General features: G+C 39.0%; 1 protein-coding gene across 1 annotated transcript; it reads left to right on the top strand.

Annotated features, from left to right (window-relative positions):
* Positions 1-1,362: 1,362 nt before the first annotated feature.
* Positions 1,363-14,881, top strand: LOC124643802 (oocyte zinc finger protein XlCOF7.1-like). The gene is made up of 7 exons (XM_047182900.1): positions 1,363-2,635; positions 3,183-3,477; positions 7,322-7,502; positions 8,512-8,664; positions 11,392-11,490; positions 12,084-12,223; positions 12,895-14,881. Exons 1-7 carry the CDS (start codon positions 1,504-1,506, stop codon positions 12,986-12,988), a joined length of 2,094 nt encoding a protein of 697 aa, XP_047038856.1. The 5' UTR covers positions 1,363-1,503; the 3' UTR covers positions 12,989-14,881.
* The last annotated feature ends 5,500 nt before the right edge of the window (positions 14,882-20,381 follow it).

Genomic DNA, 20,381 nt, shown 5'->3' with positions numbered 1-20,381 from the left:
ATAGAGTCCCATGAGATTAGCTATGGAGTTATCTTTACTGACTCCCTTAGCTGTCTCCAAGCCCTATCCCAGAATCCCTTTAGAACTAAACTCCATTTTCCTATTGTCCTGGATATTAAAAAGTCCCTTTTCTCCTGCACTAGGCAAGAGAAAGAAGTTCACTTAGTCTGGATTCCTAGCCATTGCGGTATAGCGGGCAATGAATGTGCCGATGCATTGGCCAAAGATGCGTGTTCATCTGAGTCTGCTGACCTTGTACACTTCTCCCTTCAAGGGCATGACCTGCTAAACCTCCCTAAATTGAGTCTTGAGACCTCGTGGCAGGAATGCTGGAACATCTCCAGCAAAAAGAAGGGTAGCTCTTATTTCGCCATTCAACCGGTTGTAAAACCAAAACCGTGGTTTTCAAAATTTAAAAAATACCCTAAAAGGGTAATTTCAGTCCTGTGCAGAATACGGTTAGGTCACTGTTGTACACCGGTCTTTCTGCGCAAAATTCGGGTGCAGGATTCATCCCTCTGCGAGTGTGGACTGGATGAGGGTACCCTGGACCATATATTTTTTGACTGTCCTAACAACTCATCCTTTGATTTATATGGTCGTCTCCAAAAACTTAAAATTCCTCTCCCTACTAATTTCCGTTCCCTCTTATCCCACTCCTGTCCAGAACTGCTCCAGATGCTGTTGATGTTTATACATCAAAACAATATTAAATTATAAACTGTGGCCTATATTTAGGCCTCAGTTTGTATGGTTGTGGTATATGTATGTTATGTGTTACTAACATTTTCTTGTTATTTTTATATATGTAAATGTATTTCTGTTTGTTTCAGTGCCGTCCTACTAACACACTAAGTTACACAAGATCGGCCACAGCTCCGTCTTAAATCAATATATAATTATTATTTTTATTTTTTTTTCATTAAAAGCACTACTTGCTTGTCATCCCACTTGTCATTGGCAGAATCGTCGAATTGACATCGACACGGATTGCCATATCCAAAAATAGAATAGAATAGAATGATCGAGACAGAAAGATAAACAGCTGTTTCAACACAACTAAATTTTTTATCAATTAAATCAGGTTAATGTAGAAATGTGATATGTTTACAATTATATAAGGCTGTTCCTAAGGCAGCACCTTATGATTAGTAAAAATCGTCAGCTTTCAACGATGATGAATAGTGAAATATAATAAAAATTTGACGTTACCAACATTTTCTGAAGCTTTAATTTCATACTTTGAAGCTGAAATATCTAAGCAGCAAGGTTTAAAAGTGTATCTTTTTTGGTTTTTTGTCTGACTTGACTGAATTATTTCATTCATGATTGAATATCAGGTCAAATATTTTATCTGTTTCACTTTTGTAATGGGTTATGGGTGGACATTGAAATGTCAAAAAGACAAAATGGCTTACATTAGCTTTATTTGTTTAGTGTTTTCGACATTAAAATGTAACGGTAAAACGTGAAAAGTGTGTTAAGTTATAAACTGTAGCAACTATGTTGCATAACACTGGTCCTTACGGGCCGAACGAGGCGCCGGTTAACATGGGAGCGCCCGTGAACATGACACCGATAAGTGGACACTTGAATATAGCTCATAACATCAATAATTTGAGCAAAATAGCGCAGCAAGGAGCCCCAGCGGCTAGCGGGCACTACAACCTACAAGACTATGCCCATTACAACCACTCTCCACTAGTTATTCCCTCACAAATGGGTCAATATCCGAACTATCAACAACTGGGTTTCCAACATACGTATATGAACCAAAATGCTAATAACATCAACGATTTGTCGTTTCCAAACGGTATGTTTCCAATGAATTTGAATATACAGAACGAGCACAATGCCAACATGATGAATAGCGCGTACGATAAGCGATTTATCGACGCAGCAAGGCACGACAGTTTACGAGATCAGAATGTAATAAAAACTCCTTTAAATATACCTCAGATACCAAATAAATCGTATATTAAACAAAACAGCGTCAACAACGACTATATACACAGCAATATATATCACAACGCGCCTAATAACTTAGATTTAAGCATAAAACCGCAAGAAAAATTACAAATAGACAGCACAAGGCGGAAAAACATTGAAAACACTGTGAAGTTAATTGAGGATATTCTAATAAATTCATCGAATAAACCTAGAGAACAGCCAAGCACTCCTATTGTACCGAACAATACTAAAACCAATCTTCCATCAGACGTGACAATTGAAAAAGCCCCAAAGCCTTCCAGAAGTACCGAAAACTCACAAACTACCACCACATCACCACAACCAATAAAGGAATTATCAAAAGAACAGTCAAATACGGACAATAATGAACCGAATAACACCATTAACAGTAGTAAAAGCAAAACGCAGTCTGAAAACGATTCTTCAAGTGAGGAAGAGGATTTAAAACCTTTAGGTATAATGCAACATTTCATAACGGAAGACGTAGAGGTCACTACGGACAATACAATCGAAATTAAAGTGGAAAAAGCCAGTTGGGCAGACTCGGATTGTTACACACCGTTTGTAAAAGATGTAAATGGTTTTCATAGAGAAGGACAAGTGAATTATAGGATTATTGAAGGAGATTGTAGCGTTTCTGAAGCGGTCGCTGCTTATAAAAATGGTGAATATATTTTTGATGTTTTAATATCTTCAATAATCTTTATTTGCATTCTATAAATTGTCAGCATTATCCTACTGCTCTCATTCCAATTTTTTAAGAGTTGGCAAAGCATGCACTAAGCATATACTGTTACAGCCTTTTTATCGTCCCACTGCTGGGCTGCGGCCTCCTCTCACACAGAGAAGGATTGAGAATTAATCACCACGCTTGCTCAATGCAGGTTGCTGATTTCAGACTAAATAGTCCGGGTTTCCTCAAGATGTTTTCCTTCACCTTTTCATCAGCCTTTGGTGTCCAAGATAGAAAATATAGTAAGAAATAAATGCTATTCTATTCTATACGTGTTGAAGCAATTATGGACCTTATCAGGCACAGTAAAATTAACTTTTAAGTAGGTTTGATTGCATAGAGTTTTTATCGAAATTTATTAAAAGCTTTCCTGTTTCACAGGAAAATTAAATTTTTATCAATTCATTTTTGTAAAAAGAAACAAACAAAGCTCCTTTATAATATTACTTTTATATGTAGATTAACATTTCAATTCCAGACATAAAACCGGAAGGAGTATTCGAATGTCCGCACTGTGCGCTCCTATTTAAGCACCCAAAACGGTTTCTAATCCACAACAAGTGGCATACCTTCGGCCTAACGAACATTAAACGCATGGAAATAGCCAAAGTAAGAGAACAAAAACGGTTTGAACGCAAAGAAGCAAAGATTATAGAGCGAATGAACTCCAAGGAGGTTACGGAAGAAGTGAACGTAGATGGTAAAACTTTTCCGTGTAAAGATTGTGATAAAGTGTTCAGTTCTAAAAGTAGTTTGAAGAATCATAGACAGAGGTGAGTTTTTAATGTAACTTTTATATTATTATAATCATCATCATCATCATCATCAGCCTATAGCAGTCCACTGCTGGACATAGGCCTCTCCAAGTGCACGCCACTGAGATCGATTTTCAGCTTCTCACATCCAGCTCCTCACATCCAGCTCCTGCCAGCCGTCATTTATTATTAAATTATAATAATAATTCTAAAGTAATAATGTAATAATTTTTGTGGGTAAATATTTCTGTTTCTTAGCCTCTTGGCTAGTTTTGACTGCATTTACGGGCGGGTGCCAAGTAAATGTAGCGTGTAGTGTGTATGTGTGTATGTATCATATCATATCATATCATTTATTGCAGTCCATAATGTACATTTGGTGGAAAATATAAAATAATAGAGGTAGTCACAATTATGGACCCTGATGGGCACAGCAAAATAGTTAGAAGAGAGGAAGGCGTTTAATGTAATATAGTAGTATCACAGATTATATAATAGTTAGTAGTATGAAGTATAATATTTAAGTATTTATTTATATTATAATATTACGTATATTTTTGTGTAGCATAACTTCGTTTTATAATTATTAATTATTTAATAATTAAATTATTATAATAATTTAATAATCATTTATTTGCTTGAAATATGGTGTTAAATAAGGTGTTAACAATAGGGTAATATCCAGGGTGGAAATAACGAAATAATATTTAGTCCGCTTTTTAGATAATCAAAAAACATCGGATACGTATTTTTTCTTTTTTTAATTAACCGTAAAATTACAAAGATACAACACTTCAAAAATTAGGAGTGGGGGCCTTTTACGTCAGAGATTTCTGAAAATTGTAGCACTTTGTGACGTCACACTCAACTTTAATACGCTATGGCATCGTTCAGACCAAACGTATTGTCGGTCGCTGACTGTGAGCGCGCGTTACGCAGTTTATTGCTTTTCCATATATATTGAAATTGTCGTTCACACCGAACCGACTATACGCTGTTACGTCGTCTGTTGTAGCTGACTCTCAGTGGCCGATTATTTTACTACGCGACTATGCACGGCGGACGCGGATTGGCTACGCGGACGCAGTTGCCGAATAGCGCCGCTCCGCCGCGTACGCACCGCCGCGCCTCGGTCGGTACAGCACGTCGATAATTAGTGTCCCTTTTATATAAACTTAAACGTATTAAAGATAGTAACTCATCGAATGTTTTACTGTCATACGAAAATATTTCTTGAACTTATTTGGATAAAGTCTATATTCGAAATATAAAGTATGAAATTGACCAAGAAAACATCTCTTCAAATTTAAGGGATGTACCCACAATCTCTTCTTTTTATTATTTTCGTCTTCCTCTAGAGCTTCGCAAATGGCAACTATCTGAATGCGCATCATTTAATTACCCGACTGCCAAAGAAGGAGGGTAATGTTTTTCGAGTGTATGTAAGTATGTATGTATGTCTGTTCCTTTGTGACCTCCTGTAGCCTAAACGGCTTGATGGATTTTGATGTATGAGGTATCGTTAGATTTGTCTTGATTACGGGAGTGTCATAGGATACATTTTATCCTAAAAGTCCCACGGGATATTTTTTCTAAATTTCCCTTTAAAAAAATATGTATGCGGTATCATTAGATTCATTTCAATCACGGGAGTAATAATTAATATAGGATACGTTTTTTCTCAAAATTCCCACGGGAACATGTTAATTCTGCGTCAACGCAAAGCAACTCATGCGTTAGCAAGCAAAAAGATAGGGCGTGGCCTGGCATGCGGCGCGCGGCGCGGTGCGGAGGGGGATAATATGCTCGAGTATACAGCCCGAATGCGGGCACACGCATAAGGGCACACGTCGTTGACGGTCTTCAGCAGTAATGACTCACCTAATTCTTTTTCTTCTTCACTACCAACAGTCCAGATTGGCGGTAAATTTATGTTGCGGAGTAACATCACTCGTAATCTAAAGCCAAATGTCGTCGAAATAATTTAAAATGGTACTTACATATACATAGTCTTCTACATCTACAACATTTTCGTTAAATAAAAACAGCTAAAAAGTTATAAATAAAAGAATTATTATTAAAAAAACAAAATACCCGACTGCACACTAAAAAAAGAGTAAAACAAGCCCCACAATAATATTTAATTTATAAATATTGATGGAAAGCATCGCAGGCGGGGACCACCTTGACCGCCACCAACGAAAATTCTGCTAAATGGTGCACAACCGAAATGACTATAAATAAGCCTCTGTTGGTCCCCGCCTGCGATGCTTTCCATCAATATTTATAAATTAAATATTATTGTGGGGCTTGTTTTACTCTTTTTTTAGTGTGCAGTCGGGTATTTTGTTTTTTTAATAATAATTCTTTTATTGAAATATCAGTAAAACGTCTGATTTGAAAAAAATAAATTACGCTAGTTTTGTCGTTTATAAAATACTACGAGCAATTTCAAATACTGAGCCCTTTTATGTGTAGAATAGTCAGCCGCTCAGCGTACGCATCTAGTGTGAACCTACAAGAGCCTATTCTTTTGTTCACACATGTAGCGCATCGTACGCTATAGCCTATTGTCGGCTTGGTGAGTACGCGTTCTGCAGATTGAGTCGACGTTCACACTGGGGCAGACAGTGAGTATACTCACAGTCAGCGGCGGACAATACGTTTGGTGTGAACAATCCCTATATCTTAATATGTTCTGATCCAATTTAAAAAAGGAAAAATACGTATCGCTTAATTTTGGACAATCTACAAGACGGACTAATTATTACTTTTTAGGAAACTAGCCTATTATGTAAGTTGTAGTGTACAAAACATATTTCACCCTTATCACGGGTATGAAAAATATTGGAAGTAGCAAAAATGTTGTGGTGACCTAGTTGGCAAAGAACCAACCTCTCAAGCATGAGTGTGGGTTTGATGCCAAGTTGTACAAGTACCTTTTATCAAAATGCAGCTTTTCTAAGTCTGTTTGTACTTTGGATCCGTTCAAGTATTACGTAAGCACTATGGGGGTGGGGGGTCTTTGTTTTGCTTATTTTGGATGTAGGGGAGTCCAGATGATGATTACGTCATCGATAGTTATTTACTTTTTTAGACGAATGGCAACGCTCACATTGTCTTTGCTTGAAAACGAAACGCATTTTCGGGGATTCCCGCAAATATACATGCATACGTATAGGCACTCGCTTTAGAATCGATTCGGGGAATTACCGCGCGCTATTCACTTATCTAAATTTCTTCTGTCAGTGTATTGTTTTGTTCGGATACTAAAACATTATAATTATAATATAAAAAAAATACATTTTTAACTGAAAAATGTTTACGTAAGCATGGGGGGGAAGGGGTAAAAGCTTTGCTTACTTTTGCTGACAAGGGGGATGGGGTGAGGGGGGGGGGGGTAAATAATTGTAATAAATCTGCTAATATTTGACTAAATACGTAATATTTGAACAGCCCCTTTCCTAAGCAGTATCGGGTTGCCCTGGTAACTGGGTTGAGGAGGTCAGATAGGCAGTCGCTCCTTGTTAAACACTGGTACTCAGCTGCATCCGGTTAGACTGGAAGTCGACCCCAACACAGTTAAGAAAAAGCTAGGCATATGATGATGATATAACCTGAGATACTCGCGTAGTGTCGACGGCGCGCGTTGTTCCACGAGCTCCTCATAGAGATGTCAGCAACCCCAGCGGGGCCCAGCAGAGCTAAGGCCCGCTGGGACTGCGGGATTGTTCGCGCGAGTTACCGCGGCCCTGGTACATAAAAGGCCTACGACGGAACATGACGGTTTTTAGTCAGTAAGAGTCTGACACTCCCTCACCTTCTATTTTGGAAATCGGTAATCTTTTTTCTTCTTTTCTAGGTCTCATCCGACCCGTATAAGAGAGTGTAAGATCTGTCACAAGTCTATGTCATCTTGGGCGGCGTTGAGAGTGCACATGGCTACCCATACAGCGGAGAGCGGCGCGGGGTACCAGTGCCGCGAGTGCCCCAAGCGGTTCAAGTACTCGCACTCGCTAGCCAAGCATTCTGATACACATTTGGTGAGTAAATATACTAATATTAGGCTATAGGCTACTTTTTATCCAGGTTCGCGAAGTAATTTCTACGGGATGCGGGCTATAGGCTACTTTATATCCTAGGTAGGTGTGGGAAGTAGCTTCGACGGGATAGGTACTGGTGAAACTGCTGTATAAAAATAGTAATATTAGATTTTTTAGGCTATATAGGCTACTTTTTATCCAGGTGCGCGGAATAGTTTCCACAGGATGCTGGTAAAACTACTGTTGAAAAATTAACATCAAGAAATGATTTCACATTTTTTGTTCGTTTCACTATTGGATAGCTACACTATCCCCGGGTTACATAGGCTATATTTTAATCTCGTGCGCGGAGTAGTGACCCCGGGCTAGCTAGTGCAGTAGACAGACATCTGTGTCGGGCGGATATCGCGGTGTTCGGCGTTGAGAGCGCACATGGCTACCCACACAGCGGAGAGCGGCGCGGGGTACCAGTGCCGCGAGTGCCCCAAGCGGTTCAAGTATGAGCACTCGCTAGCCAAGCATTCTAATACACATTTGGTGAGTTATATTTACTTAAATCGCATCCACAAGAGGATTTTCCGATTGGTTTTTCCACACTGGGGAATTTTCTGCTTGAACTTTGCGTGTGAAGCTAAATCGAGCGGCAAAAATCAGGCACTTGGTTTTAACTGTCATCTTTTGCACAGGTACGTAATTGTGAATTAATTATTTGAAAAACTGAAGCGTTTGTTTTAACATTCTTATTTCAGGAAATATACATACTTCAAACAGTATTTCTGTGTCTAGATGTCTGGTCATTATATTAACAATGGTTATTTTTAACCAGCTGTGCGGAGTGGTTCTTGATAGTGATTTTCAGTTACACCCGCTACCCGAAAGAACTACCCTCACTGGCATATAAAAAATAACCTATGTGTTAATCTGATTAAGCTTTATTACTGCCAATTTTCATCCAAAATGTTTGCACGTCAAACACACAAATATTCACTTTTATAATATTTTGTTTCAGGAAAAAACCCATGCCTGTACCGACTGCCCTAAGAAGTTCGGTTCTCAAGCGCTCCTGAAGATGCATATGAAGACACACGAGCGAATGTTACGCGGCGCCACATTCCGGTGTACCTACTGCGGGAAGGGGTTCTTTGAGTCGTATAGTTTGCAGGTGAGAAGGTTTGACTGAAGGTATTCAATTTGAGTATCATATCATATATATTATAAACTTCTAAAAGGTTCTTCTAACCTACAGACAGACATGTGTTGCTGAGGAGTTTGTTGTGCCACTTCGTCCCAGCAAAAAAACATAGGAAGTGGTGAAGGGTGGGCGTTTTGGGGACTGTCTTTTGTACCTAAATGTCTGACGTTCGAAAAGTGCTGACTGACTTTTGATTTTGATTTATCGTTTATTGCATTCCATATTGTACATTAGGCGGAAAATATAATATGATAGTCACAATTATGGACCCTGATGGGCACAGCAAGATAGTTAGAAGAGAGGAAGGTGTTGAATGTAAGATAGTATAGTTATCGGCACGGATAATGAGCTCTCGGCGGAAGAGTGGGGATCGCTTTGCGCACCAGTGGCTAGGCGTCCTTATAAGCCGATTCCCATCGGCTTCCCTTTCGAATTTAAAGAAAGAAGCATAGGTATAAGTTATAATAAAGGTATAGGTATAATTAATATAATCATTTAAATCACACAATTTAAATATGTAGGTATAACAAAACGCCTACCACCGTAAAAAAAATTGTCTATAAATTACTTGAAACATTTTGCTCCTACTAAACAAGCCGGTAAGCGCCTCGGCTTCCTCCTCCAAACAAAACTACGCTTGCGTGACGTCATCCACGCCGCGCCGCGCGATGTTCGCGGCATATGGGCGAGCGGTAAGCCGGCTCACGGAGCGGCTTCCAGCCAATCAAAACTCGCGACTGAACGAGAAAGAACGCGTCAAGAGTAGAGTAGCTATATCTGTCTACGCGCGAGTGACAGCGCGCAGCGCTTAGAGCTCTCAAATATGTAAACAAACAAATCAGACAAATTCCCTCTCATCTTATTCTGTTTTATCTTATTTTGTTTTAGATAATATCATTAACAATTTGTTCGTTGTATTATTTAATTGAATTTATTAGCGTGTGTATCATTTGGAAATAACATAGTTCGTGTGTGTATTGTGTAGTGAAAATAGAGAGACCTACGTTGAAATGAGTTATTTTGGTAAGTAGACACTTTGCATCAGGTTTCTTTTTAGTGTACCTACTTTTAAAACTTAACTAGGATAGCATTGGTCGCATTAGACTGTTTTCTGACAGATTATTTACTTTAGGAAGAAACTTGTTTTTCAAGGATATGTTTTGAGAATAAAAACGTGTTAGGTATAAAACTCGAGCACGCCGCTTGGGTGAATTACCTATCAATATTACGTCAATATTAAAATTACTAACGTCGTGACGGATTTATGAAACATGAAATGTATTCCTATACGATAAATATCAATGGCTAACAGGCCGTTGTAAATTAAATAAAATGTATTGTTTCTAGTGCCAACTTTTCTCAGATTCTAGTAGTTTATGGAATAAAGTTTTGTAGATATTAATAATCTGCAGAATTCCTCGAAAAACATGTTCAAACTATCAGTCTCTCAGTCAGTGCTAAAAGGTGGAGAATCCCCCCCCCCCAGTTTTTTTTTTTGCTGCGGCTTCCCTATTTCAATAAACCACCCTTCGCCACTATTGCGCACTGTCAACTTAAGGCAATAAATCACTTCTGCGAAGGTCAAGGTCAGGGCTCAATATCCCTGCCGATGATTATACAGTGGAGCGTCGATTATCCGAACGTCGCTTAACCGAACGACCGCTTATCCGAACGTCAATGGCGCGGGTCAATGCCCACCCCCACCACCGACCGCGCGGCGCAGGTTTCGCGCGCGCCGCCCGCGCGTGCACTTGTTATTGTACCTACTCGCGTGTTTTGTGTTTCGTTTTTAATTCATTCGTGCACTTGTTAATTTTGCCGCGTGAAAGTAAACTTTTTCTTTAAAATGCCTAAACGTAAACGTGTTGTTCTTTCTATGAAAGATAAATACGAGATTAATAAACGGTTAGAGGAAGGCGAATCTGCAACCAAGTTATACGTGATCTAGCCGCTCGTAAGCGGGTAGGCTTGCTTCGACAGACGAAAATTCAAGATTTTTTTAAGTGTTAATTGTAATTACATAGTAAAGATTAGTTTTACTACAAATTGTCTGCACTTTTTTTTTTGTTTATTTCCTATTTGTCATTAAAGATATTCATAAATGTAAATAATATGGTTTTCATTTACCTGAACGTAAATTCGTATGGCTGAATCAATATACATACATACATAATTACATTAGTTCGATTATCCGAAAATACCGGTTTTCCGAACACCCATGTCCCCCAATTAGTTCGGATAATCGACGCTCTACTGTACATAGTAGTGTATTATTTAGTTAAGTCGTGGTGGCTTAGTGGGTAAAGAAACAACCTCTCAAGTATGAGGGCGTGGGTTCGATTCCAGGCTAGGCAAGTACCAATGCAACTTTTCTAAGTTTGAATGTACTAAGTATATCGTGGACACCAATGACTGTGTTTTGGATGGCTCGTTAAACTGTAGATTCTGGCTGGTCTGGCTGGTCTGGCTGGTCATTAGAATATCCCAGTCAGAAGTCAGTAAATCTGACACCAATCTTACTAGGGGCTATTGGGCTGCCCGGGTAACTGGGTTGAGGAGTGCAGATAGGCAGTCGCTCCTTGTTGCACACTGGTACTCAGCTGCATCCGGTTAGACTGTAAGCCGACCCCAACATAGTTGAGATCAAGATAGATTTTATGTGAATATTTATGTAAAATTGTATTATTTTTTTTTCAGGTACACGAAAGAACTCATCGCAACGAAAGGCCATATTCATGTGATATCTGTAACACGGCCTTCGGAACTAACTCTAGTCTCAAGAGGCACTTGAAAGTGGTAAGTTACAAGTAATATGTCGTTGGTGTGTCGTACCTAATCACATTAAATTAAATACGTTAATATATGTTGATTAACTCAAACAATAAAAAAAAAATTTCAATCAAATAAAATAGTATAAAAATATGCGAAAATTAGAACACATTCTAAGAGTCAGTCATTACAAAGAACTGAAATTCTCCCTTGAAAACTGACAGCTGTCAACTGGTTAAAACATTCGATACTCCTAACTTTATCTCTGCTTTACACATGATGTTGTAAATTATGAAAAAGAAAAAGTACTCCTGTGGTTAAACCACTGAATGGATTAGGACATTTATTTTACAATTCGCTATATAATATCATAAAGTATATGTGATAGGATTTAATGTGATTAGGTACGACACACCCTGTATATATATATCTAGATGTACAAAATGAATCCTATATCCATTGGTCATGCGCCATCACGCATGAAGCTGGACTAATTAAGTTGAAAATCAGAGGGGAGGTAGCTTAGATCCGGGATATGGACATAGGAGTTTTTATTACCATATAAATATAATACCATACAAATAATACCCATATTTAAACATATTTTCCCTTGCCCACAGTCCCACAGCACTTCAAAACCCCATCAGTGTACAGTATGTCGGCGCAACTTCTCCACGGAGTCGATACGAGACCGCCACGAGTCCAGGGTCCACGGCAAACCCGAAGACTTCAAGTTTCCCTGCAAACAGTGCGCTTGCAAGTAAGTAGCTATATCATCATCATCATCATCATCATCATCAGCCTATCGCAATCCACTGCTGGACATAGGCCTCTCCAAGTGCACGCCACTGAGATCGATTTTCAGCTTCTCGCATCCAGCTCCTGCCAGCCGTCTTGCGCAAGTAGCTATATACCTAGTCCATTTACACAGTCCCATAGGACGTCGAAACCCCATCAATGTACAGTACAGTTTTCACCTTTTAACCGACTTCAAAAAAAGGAGGAGGGTATGAATGGGCGTGATCATCATCTCCGGAGCCTTTTCCCAACTAAGATGGGGTCGGCTTCTAGTCTAATCTGATGCAGCTGAGTACCAGCGTTTTACAAGGAGCGACTGCCTATCTGACCTTCTCTAATCCAGTTACCCGGGCAACATAATCCCTTTTGGTAAGACTGGTTGTCAGACTTTCTGGCTTCTGACTATCCGTAACGACTGTCAAAGATGTTCAAATGACAGCAGGCATCCACTAATTTTATGTGCCGTCAGAAACACGGAAAATCTCGTTATGCCAAGTTGTTCACCCATTCATTGACAGTATTATCAGGGTAAATATTTTATCCGGGTGCTGAAAGATGTACCCCGAGGACGCAGGCGAAAATAATAAATATGAAAATAAATAAGATATTAACAAGATATTATTTTCTTTCCAGATATTTAAAACTAAAAGATCTACAGAAGCATGTCTACAAAATGCATCCGAAAGGTAAAAGGAAGAAAAAGTCAAAATCTAGCGAATCTGAATGAACCTTATATATAACGGAATAAGGTACAAAATTCTATGCTCCCAAAAACATCTTTATGCATCATAACAAAAAGTTTATCACTTTACCATCTATTTGTATTAAGTTGATGTCAATTTTAAATATTATTTGGTCTTGTGAATCACATTATTTATGGTGAATTACTTTAACTTGAAAAAAAATCCACTACTGTATAAAAAAAAACCGGCCAAGTGCGAGTCGGACTCGCGCACGAAGGGTTCCGTACCATTATTTATAAAACCGCATTTACCTGTTGCCGTTATAGATATCGAGCAAAAAAAATCACGTTTGTTGTATGGGAGCTCCCCAAAATATTTATTTTATTCTAGTTTTCAGTATTTGTTGTTATAGCGGCAACAGAAATACATCATCTGTGAAAAATTCAACTCTCTAACTATCACGGTTCATGAGATGCAGCCTGGTGACAGACGGACGGACAGACACAGGAGCGAAACCAATAGGGTCCCGTTTTACCCTTTGGGTACGGAACCCTAAACATTGGGAGTCCGTTCCCAATATAATAACAGAAATTCAGTAGGATTCAGTTGTTGTTACAATTCGTAGCAAAATAGTAATTGTTTTGTATATAAAAAGACAGAATAATGTAAATATATATTATTTGAGTGTTCATTTCGAATGTTATTATAGAAATATTAATTAGAAAATGTTGTTATATATTTTATGTAAATAGACATTTTTTATTATATTTTATTTGTTTAAGATTATAAAGTTAGGTAATTAAATTATATTGTATGTAAAAATAATGAATAGAGAATTTGTTAGCAGACAAAATATTTTGTATATAATTTCTTAAAGAACAATAGAAAAATAGTGAAAATTATAAAATTCAGCAAGGAGATATAATTGTATACTTAATTAAAGATTTCATCATTATCATCCGCCTAGCCTTTTCCAAGATAATACAGGATGCAGCTGAGTACCAGTGTTTTACAAGGAGCGACTGCCTATCTGACCTCCTCAACCCAGTTACCCGGGCAACCCAATATTATTGCTATAACTTGGTAACTTAAGTTGTAACATTTTCTTGTTCATATCGATATGTCAAACTAGTTTTTGTAATTTACTTTTAAAAGATCTAGCGAGAGGTTTAACAAAATACCCATATGTAAAGACCTTTAGATAAGTTTTGTAATTAAATCTAGAGTAGTTAGATGTTTTGTAAAATCTTCTAGTGGAATAGAGATGGAGTAAAAGTTAGGTATTCGGCATTCGGCTCAATAATGGTCATGGCACATATGATCGTCACAGCATGGCGTAGATCTAACCCAGCGATTAACTTGTCATTTGAATTTGAACCTTAAATCGTATCTCATATGAATTATTTTATAACATCATCTGCTTAGATTTCTTACCAATTGTGTTGAGGTCGGCTTCTAGTCTAACCGGATGCAGCTGAGTACCAGTGTTTTACAAGGAGCAACTGCCTATCTGACCTCCTCAACCCAGTTACCCGGGCAATTATAAAACATTTTATATTGTCAATATAAAAAGTCGATGGTGGGGTTACAGCGGGCTTGTTGCTACCGAACATCAGCTGCATCGTGCCGTCCATGTGTGCCATGACCTTTAGGGTTAAATAGTGAATAGTTGGGGGATAGTTAATGGCCGAATATGATAATAATAGTCGTTAATATTTAATTTATTTAAACCTTACTTCAATATAATTTTCAAAGCCAAATTCTTCACCTAGGCCGAAAAAATTATTCGCCGAAACATATATTTGCTCCATCTCTATTTTAAGAACATAATAGAAAATAAATACAAAAATATCACTAAATAATAGTTTAAAAATGTAGAATAAAATGTTATATACGAAATTACTAAAGATATAGTAAATTACAAACTATAAGAACTATTATGTATTTTCATTGTGGAAACCTGTTAGTGAGTTGCAACATTTAATTACAACGATAACCGAACAATTTTCAGTTGTCAAATCGCCGATGTGACCAATGGGCGGCAAGTATACGACTGGTTATGGTTTGGTTATCGTTATAGTTAAATGGTGTATAACTCAGTCTTACTGTTGTGATTTTAACATGGGTAGTATGTTAATAAAATATGATTGTCTGCCTAGAATTTTGATTAAAAAGACTAGATTTTTTTAATTTAAAAAAATGTTTTACTGAAAATTCTTTGATATTTTGGATTCACTGTTCATTACGAAACTAGTGTTTTTAGATCTTTTAACCTAAAAAGTTGCTTCTTTCATGGGCGTAGCCACACTGGGGCAAGCTGGGGCAATTGCCCCACCCTGGGCCCTGGCTCTGACCAGGTGTCTGATTAAACAATGTTTTTTTTTACTAACTCTAACTTACAACATCAACAATCATATGTTCTATCCGTAAGTTATTGCACAAAAAAAATTGTCGACTTTGAAAAGAGCGCGATCAAAACAAAATGCACGCTCGAGTTCCCGAACGTGCGCAGTGCGCGCGTCATTTGAAAGCGAGCGGTATCCGCGGACCACTGGTGGTCCCTGTAGGCATTCCAAGTGGTCCGCGAAGCTTAGCTGCGCGACGTTGCTATACGTTATCTAACTTTATTTTTATCGACTTATCTATGCGAGCGAGGGGGTTTTCGTATGGACCTAAATCGGGTGTGTCGTACCTAGTCCCCCCATTTTACTTTATGTAGTTTTTGGTTTTGAGTCTTAAAAAATAATTAAAATTTCGCGCTCGCTTCGCTCGCGTATCATCATCAGCCTATTGCAGTCCACTGCCGGACATAGGCCTCTCCAAGTGCACGCCACTGAGATCGATTTTCGGCTGCTCGCATCCAGCTCTTGCCAGCCGTCTTGCGCAAGTCATCACTCCACCGTGCCTGAGGACGCTCGCGTATTCAGAAACTATATTATTTTTGTATTTGTCAAGAAACAAAAAGTTAAGTACGTTTGGGCTAAATTTTACGTAATATTTGGTTTAAGTCCGATAAAAATTTCACGCTCGCTTCGCTCGCGTATTCAGAAACTATATGCCCTAATTTTTGCGTTTGTCAACAAACAAAAAGTTAAGTACGTTTGGGCTAAATTTTACGTAATATTTGGTTTAAGTCCGATAAAAATTTCGCGCTCGCTTCGCTCGCGTATTCAGAAACTGTATACCCTTGCTTTTGGCTTTTGTCTTGTGTGTGATTGTTTATTTTCTGTACCCGAAAATATAAACCTCTCAAATTAAGAGATTAACAGCTCAAGATACAAAAATCGGAGGGCCCCCGCCCTTCCCCGGGGGATAGGTTGACTGCTGCCCCACCCTGAGCCCAAAGCTGGCTACGCCCATGGCTTCTTTATTTATATTTAAAAAATAATATTTTTATAGAATTGTTTTTGTTAATAACTGTTAATTTTAAAACTGATTTTAGTGTAAATAGTAAGAAATATGTAAATAGGTTTATGATGAAAATAAATAATTATGTCGATTTAAATTCGTTTGTGTTTATACTTACTATAGTTCGGCCATTCAGAGAATGCGTTCCTGACACGTCGCGATTGAACTGACGACGTAACTTTGCAATGGCGTTGCAGTTACGATAAAAATATTTTTGCTGGTTGTTTACCGTTTTAACAATTGAGGAGCATTAAAACAACATTATTATATCAATAATCAATGAATGTTATTACGTCGTCAGTTCAATCGCGACGTGTCAGGAACGCATTCTCTGAATGGCCGAACTATATAAATTACAAGACCCAGACCACAGCCAACAAACATATTCATCACACTGATGATGAAATGAATTTATTATATTTTAATGAGTTTATTCACGCACGCGTGTGACACTGCCTTACAAAAAAGAAATAAAAATAAAAATTACAGTCGTTAGAAATAAGAAAAAAAGACGAATTACAATTAAAATACAGTAATGGGAAATATGTGTCACACCCCGCGTGAAACGGCCCTCGCTCAGCATAATGCTGAGACCCTATACGGGACAAAAGCCTCAGCGCTGATTTTCAGCGAGAGCCGAAGCTGACGCGATGATGTCTGCCGGGGCAAGAATTAAATAAAGTGTAAAAAAAATAAACTAAACAGATATCATAATAGAAAAAATAAATAGAATAAAATCGACTAAATAAATAAATATTCCTTGGCAACACTCGGGACAGACTTTTGCGCAGATTTGGTTCATTCCATGCCAAATAATGTTGACTGTGCAGGAATCGAAACTACTATAGTTACCTAGTCACGCATTGTCAATCTATCAAATGGTAGTTTGATCTTAAACTATCACTTCGGCAGTTTGGCATGGTGACCATTGCACCAACCAAACAAATCAAATATCGTTTATTCAAACCTGGCAGCAAAACAGCACTTTGAACGTCAGAGATTTACAAAAGACAACCCCCAAAACGCCCGCCCTTCACCACTTCCTATGTTTTTTTGCTGGGAAGAAGAAGTGGCGCAACAAACTACCCAGCAACACATGTCTGTCTGTAGGTTAGAAGAACCTTTCAACCATGGTTTATACATATATGAATTTATATACAATGTTTATATTGTAGTATACAATATACAGCCACCACATGGTAGCTAGCACCAGCACATGGTAGCTGGCTGTCTGAAGGCACAATCTTAGAAGAAATTCCAGGGTACTACATAGACAGAACCTGTTCCCAAGTTAACAAAAACGGAGGTATTGTTACCTACATCAGAACAGTTTGGAATAACGTTACTATAGTTCGGCCATTCAGAGAATGCGTTCCTGACACGTCGCGATTGAACTGACGACGTAATAACATTCATTGATTATTGATATAATAATGTTGTTTTAATGCTCCTCAATTGTTAAAACGGTAAACAACCAGCAAAAATATTTTTATCGTAACTGCAACGCCATTGCAAAGTTACGTCGTCAGTTCAATCGCGACGTGTCAGGAACGCATTCTCTGAATGGCCGAACTATAGCACGGAAGCCAATCTAGCTGACGCTGACAGTTTGCTCTTAAACATCACATATGACATTACACTTCTAGCAATATACCGTTCCCCTTCTTTTACTAACGCAGACACCTTCTTCAGTTCCCTTGACGCTATACTTTCAGATCTAAAACATAAGCAAACAACCATAGTAGCTGGTGACATTAATATTAACATTATAGACTTAGAAAATAACCAGGCTTCTAGCTATTCATGTCTCATGGCTTCACACGACCTGACTCCCGCGATTACTGCTCCTACGAGATGCGGTTCATGTATTGACCACATATTTGTTAAAACCAACGCAACTGCAGTCGGTCTCGTCTGCAACCTCTCCATCACGGACCATGACTTAGGGCACCTACGCATTATGCGGTTAGCCGGAATGCGGTCAGCCGTCCGGCTAACCGTAGGAAACGGTTGCGCTTGCGGTTAGCCGGGTGGCGGATAGCCGCAACTCCAACCGGAAAGTGCGTTTAGAAACCGTAGTGGTTTGCGGTTGGTTTTTATCGGAATATTCTGCGGATTTAGTATTCCAGATTGCTGGCCTATTTTGTATCTCGATTATAATTTTTTCGGTAACGAAATCCATATTAATAAAGTATCAGTTAAATGCGCGAATGTTGGTGAACACGTTTACCGTCAATGGCGGGCAACCGCAAACTAGCATATCCGCGTAGTGTGTATGGCGACCGTCCGGCTGGCCGCCGGTCGGGCCGCAGCGCTCAGAACGACCGGAGCGGTCGGGCGGCAGCCGCGTCGTAGTGCGAATGAAAACTACATTCTCGTACAAATTTTTTATTGCGGTCAGCCGCACGGCTGACCGCAGTCCGGCTAACCGCATAATGCGTAGGTGCCCTTAGCGCTGTGCAGTGTACATCTTAAGCCGAACACGATACAAACCAAACGCTGGAAAACTAAAACTGACTGGGATGCTGTGGATGCCGACATCGCTCAATCCGACTGGGAACCCATTTACACTTCCTCCTGCGTTAATAACTCGATAAAATTATTTAACAATATTGTCACCGGCGCAATCAACAAGCACACAAAACAAATAAAGATCTCCAGGAAACTTGCTAACATCCAACCCGGCTTAATAAGATGCATGAGACAACGTGACAAACTACACCTAGAATGCAAAGCTAACCCTAGTGATGACACCAAACACCTAATCAATACACGTTATAGAAACTACGTGCACATGTTACTACGCAATCTTAAAAACACACACAACGAAAAGGAAATACACATAAATAAGGACAACCCTAAAAGACTCTGGGCGGCTATAAAAAACATCTGCGGAAACAAGAGCACCCAAAACAGCGCTACAAGACTAATTACATCTAGCACCTCCCCCACACAAGCACTTGATACCTGCAATCAGCACTTTGTCAACGTAGGAGAACAGCACGCAGCCAAAATCCTCAACAAACTCGGGATACCACACAACACACTAATAGACTCTTACCGGTCACAACAAAACAACTCACAATCATTCTTTATGAGTCCTACTGACGATGAAGAAATCACCAACATTATACGGAATCTAAAAATAGACAGTGCACCTGGTCCCGATCAACTCACAGTTTACTTAATCTCTAAATGCATCAATAGCTTTATCAAACCATTAACCCACATATTCAATTTAAGTCTAGAAACCGGTGTCTTTCCAGATTCCTGGAAGACGGCATCCGTGACCCCCATTTATAAAACTGGACCTAAAGACGACCCTAAAAATTACAGACCCATAGCTCTCTTAAGCATAGTCTCAAAAATATTAGAGAAAATAGTTAACAAAAGACTCACAGAATATCTCGATAAAAATAACATAATTTCAGATCGGCAATTCGGCTTCCGTCAAGGTAGATCCACCGAAGACGCAGTGTCACTTCTGACAGATCGAGTTTCCTTCTATATCGAAAACGGACAATACTGCATTGGTGTATTCCTCGATCTGGCAAAAGCTTTCGACACGGTGTCGACGGGACTGCTACTAAAAAAACTCGAGCTCATTGGCATTAGGGGCAACACACTGGAATGGTTCCGCAGCTACCTCACACACCGTAAGCAATACGTCAAAATAGGTGGACATAAAAGCAAACTCCTCCCAATTAAATATGGAGTACCTCAAGGCAGCACGCTGGGCCCCACCTTGTTCACACTTTACATAAACGACATAGTAAGCCTGCCCCTGAACGGTGCTGAAATTGTCACATACGCCGACGATACAGCCATTGTCTTTCATGGAAGGTCCTGGGACTGTGCACGGGAACTGGCTGAACGCGGACTTTCTGAGATAGCACAATCCTTAGACCATAATCTACTGACACTAAATGTAACCAAAAGCAAGTTCATTACGTTCTGCAAGACAAATTCTACCTGTCCTCCACGCTCATTCACTCTAAAAATACACTCGTGCACACAACCGCAAAATAA

This window comes from Helicoverpa zea, chromosome 28, assembly GCF_022581195.2.
Source record: "Helicoverpa zea isolate HzStark_Cry1AcR chromosome 28, ilHelZeax1.1, whole genome shotgun sequence".
Lineage (NCBI taxonomy): Eukaryota > Metazoa > Arthropoda > Insecta > Lepidoptera > Noctuidae > Helicoverpa > Helicoverpa zea.
The sequence above is the reverse complement of the archived record's forward strand: the minus strand, read 5'-3'. Positions and strand labels throughout refer to the sequence as shown.

What these genes read in the sequence shown, in the direction of transcription:
- LOC124643802 (XM_047182900.1), top strand. Translation starts at nt 1,504, where the DNA reads ATGTTGCATAACACTGGTCCTTACGGGCCGAACGAGGCGCCGGTTAAC. An exon ending in TTGAAGAATCATAGACAGAG is followed by an intron (nt 3,478 to 7,321) that starts GTGAGTTTTTAA and finishes CTTCTTTTCTAG; the next exon opens with GTCTCATCCGACCCGTATAA. An exon ending in TGCAAACAGTGCGCTTGCAA is followed by an intron (nt 12,224 to 12,894) that starts GTAAGTAGCTAT and finishes TTTTCTTTCCAG; the next exon opens with ATATTTAAAACTAAAAGATC.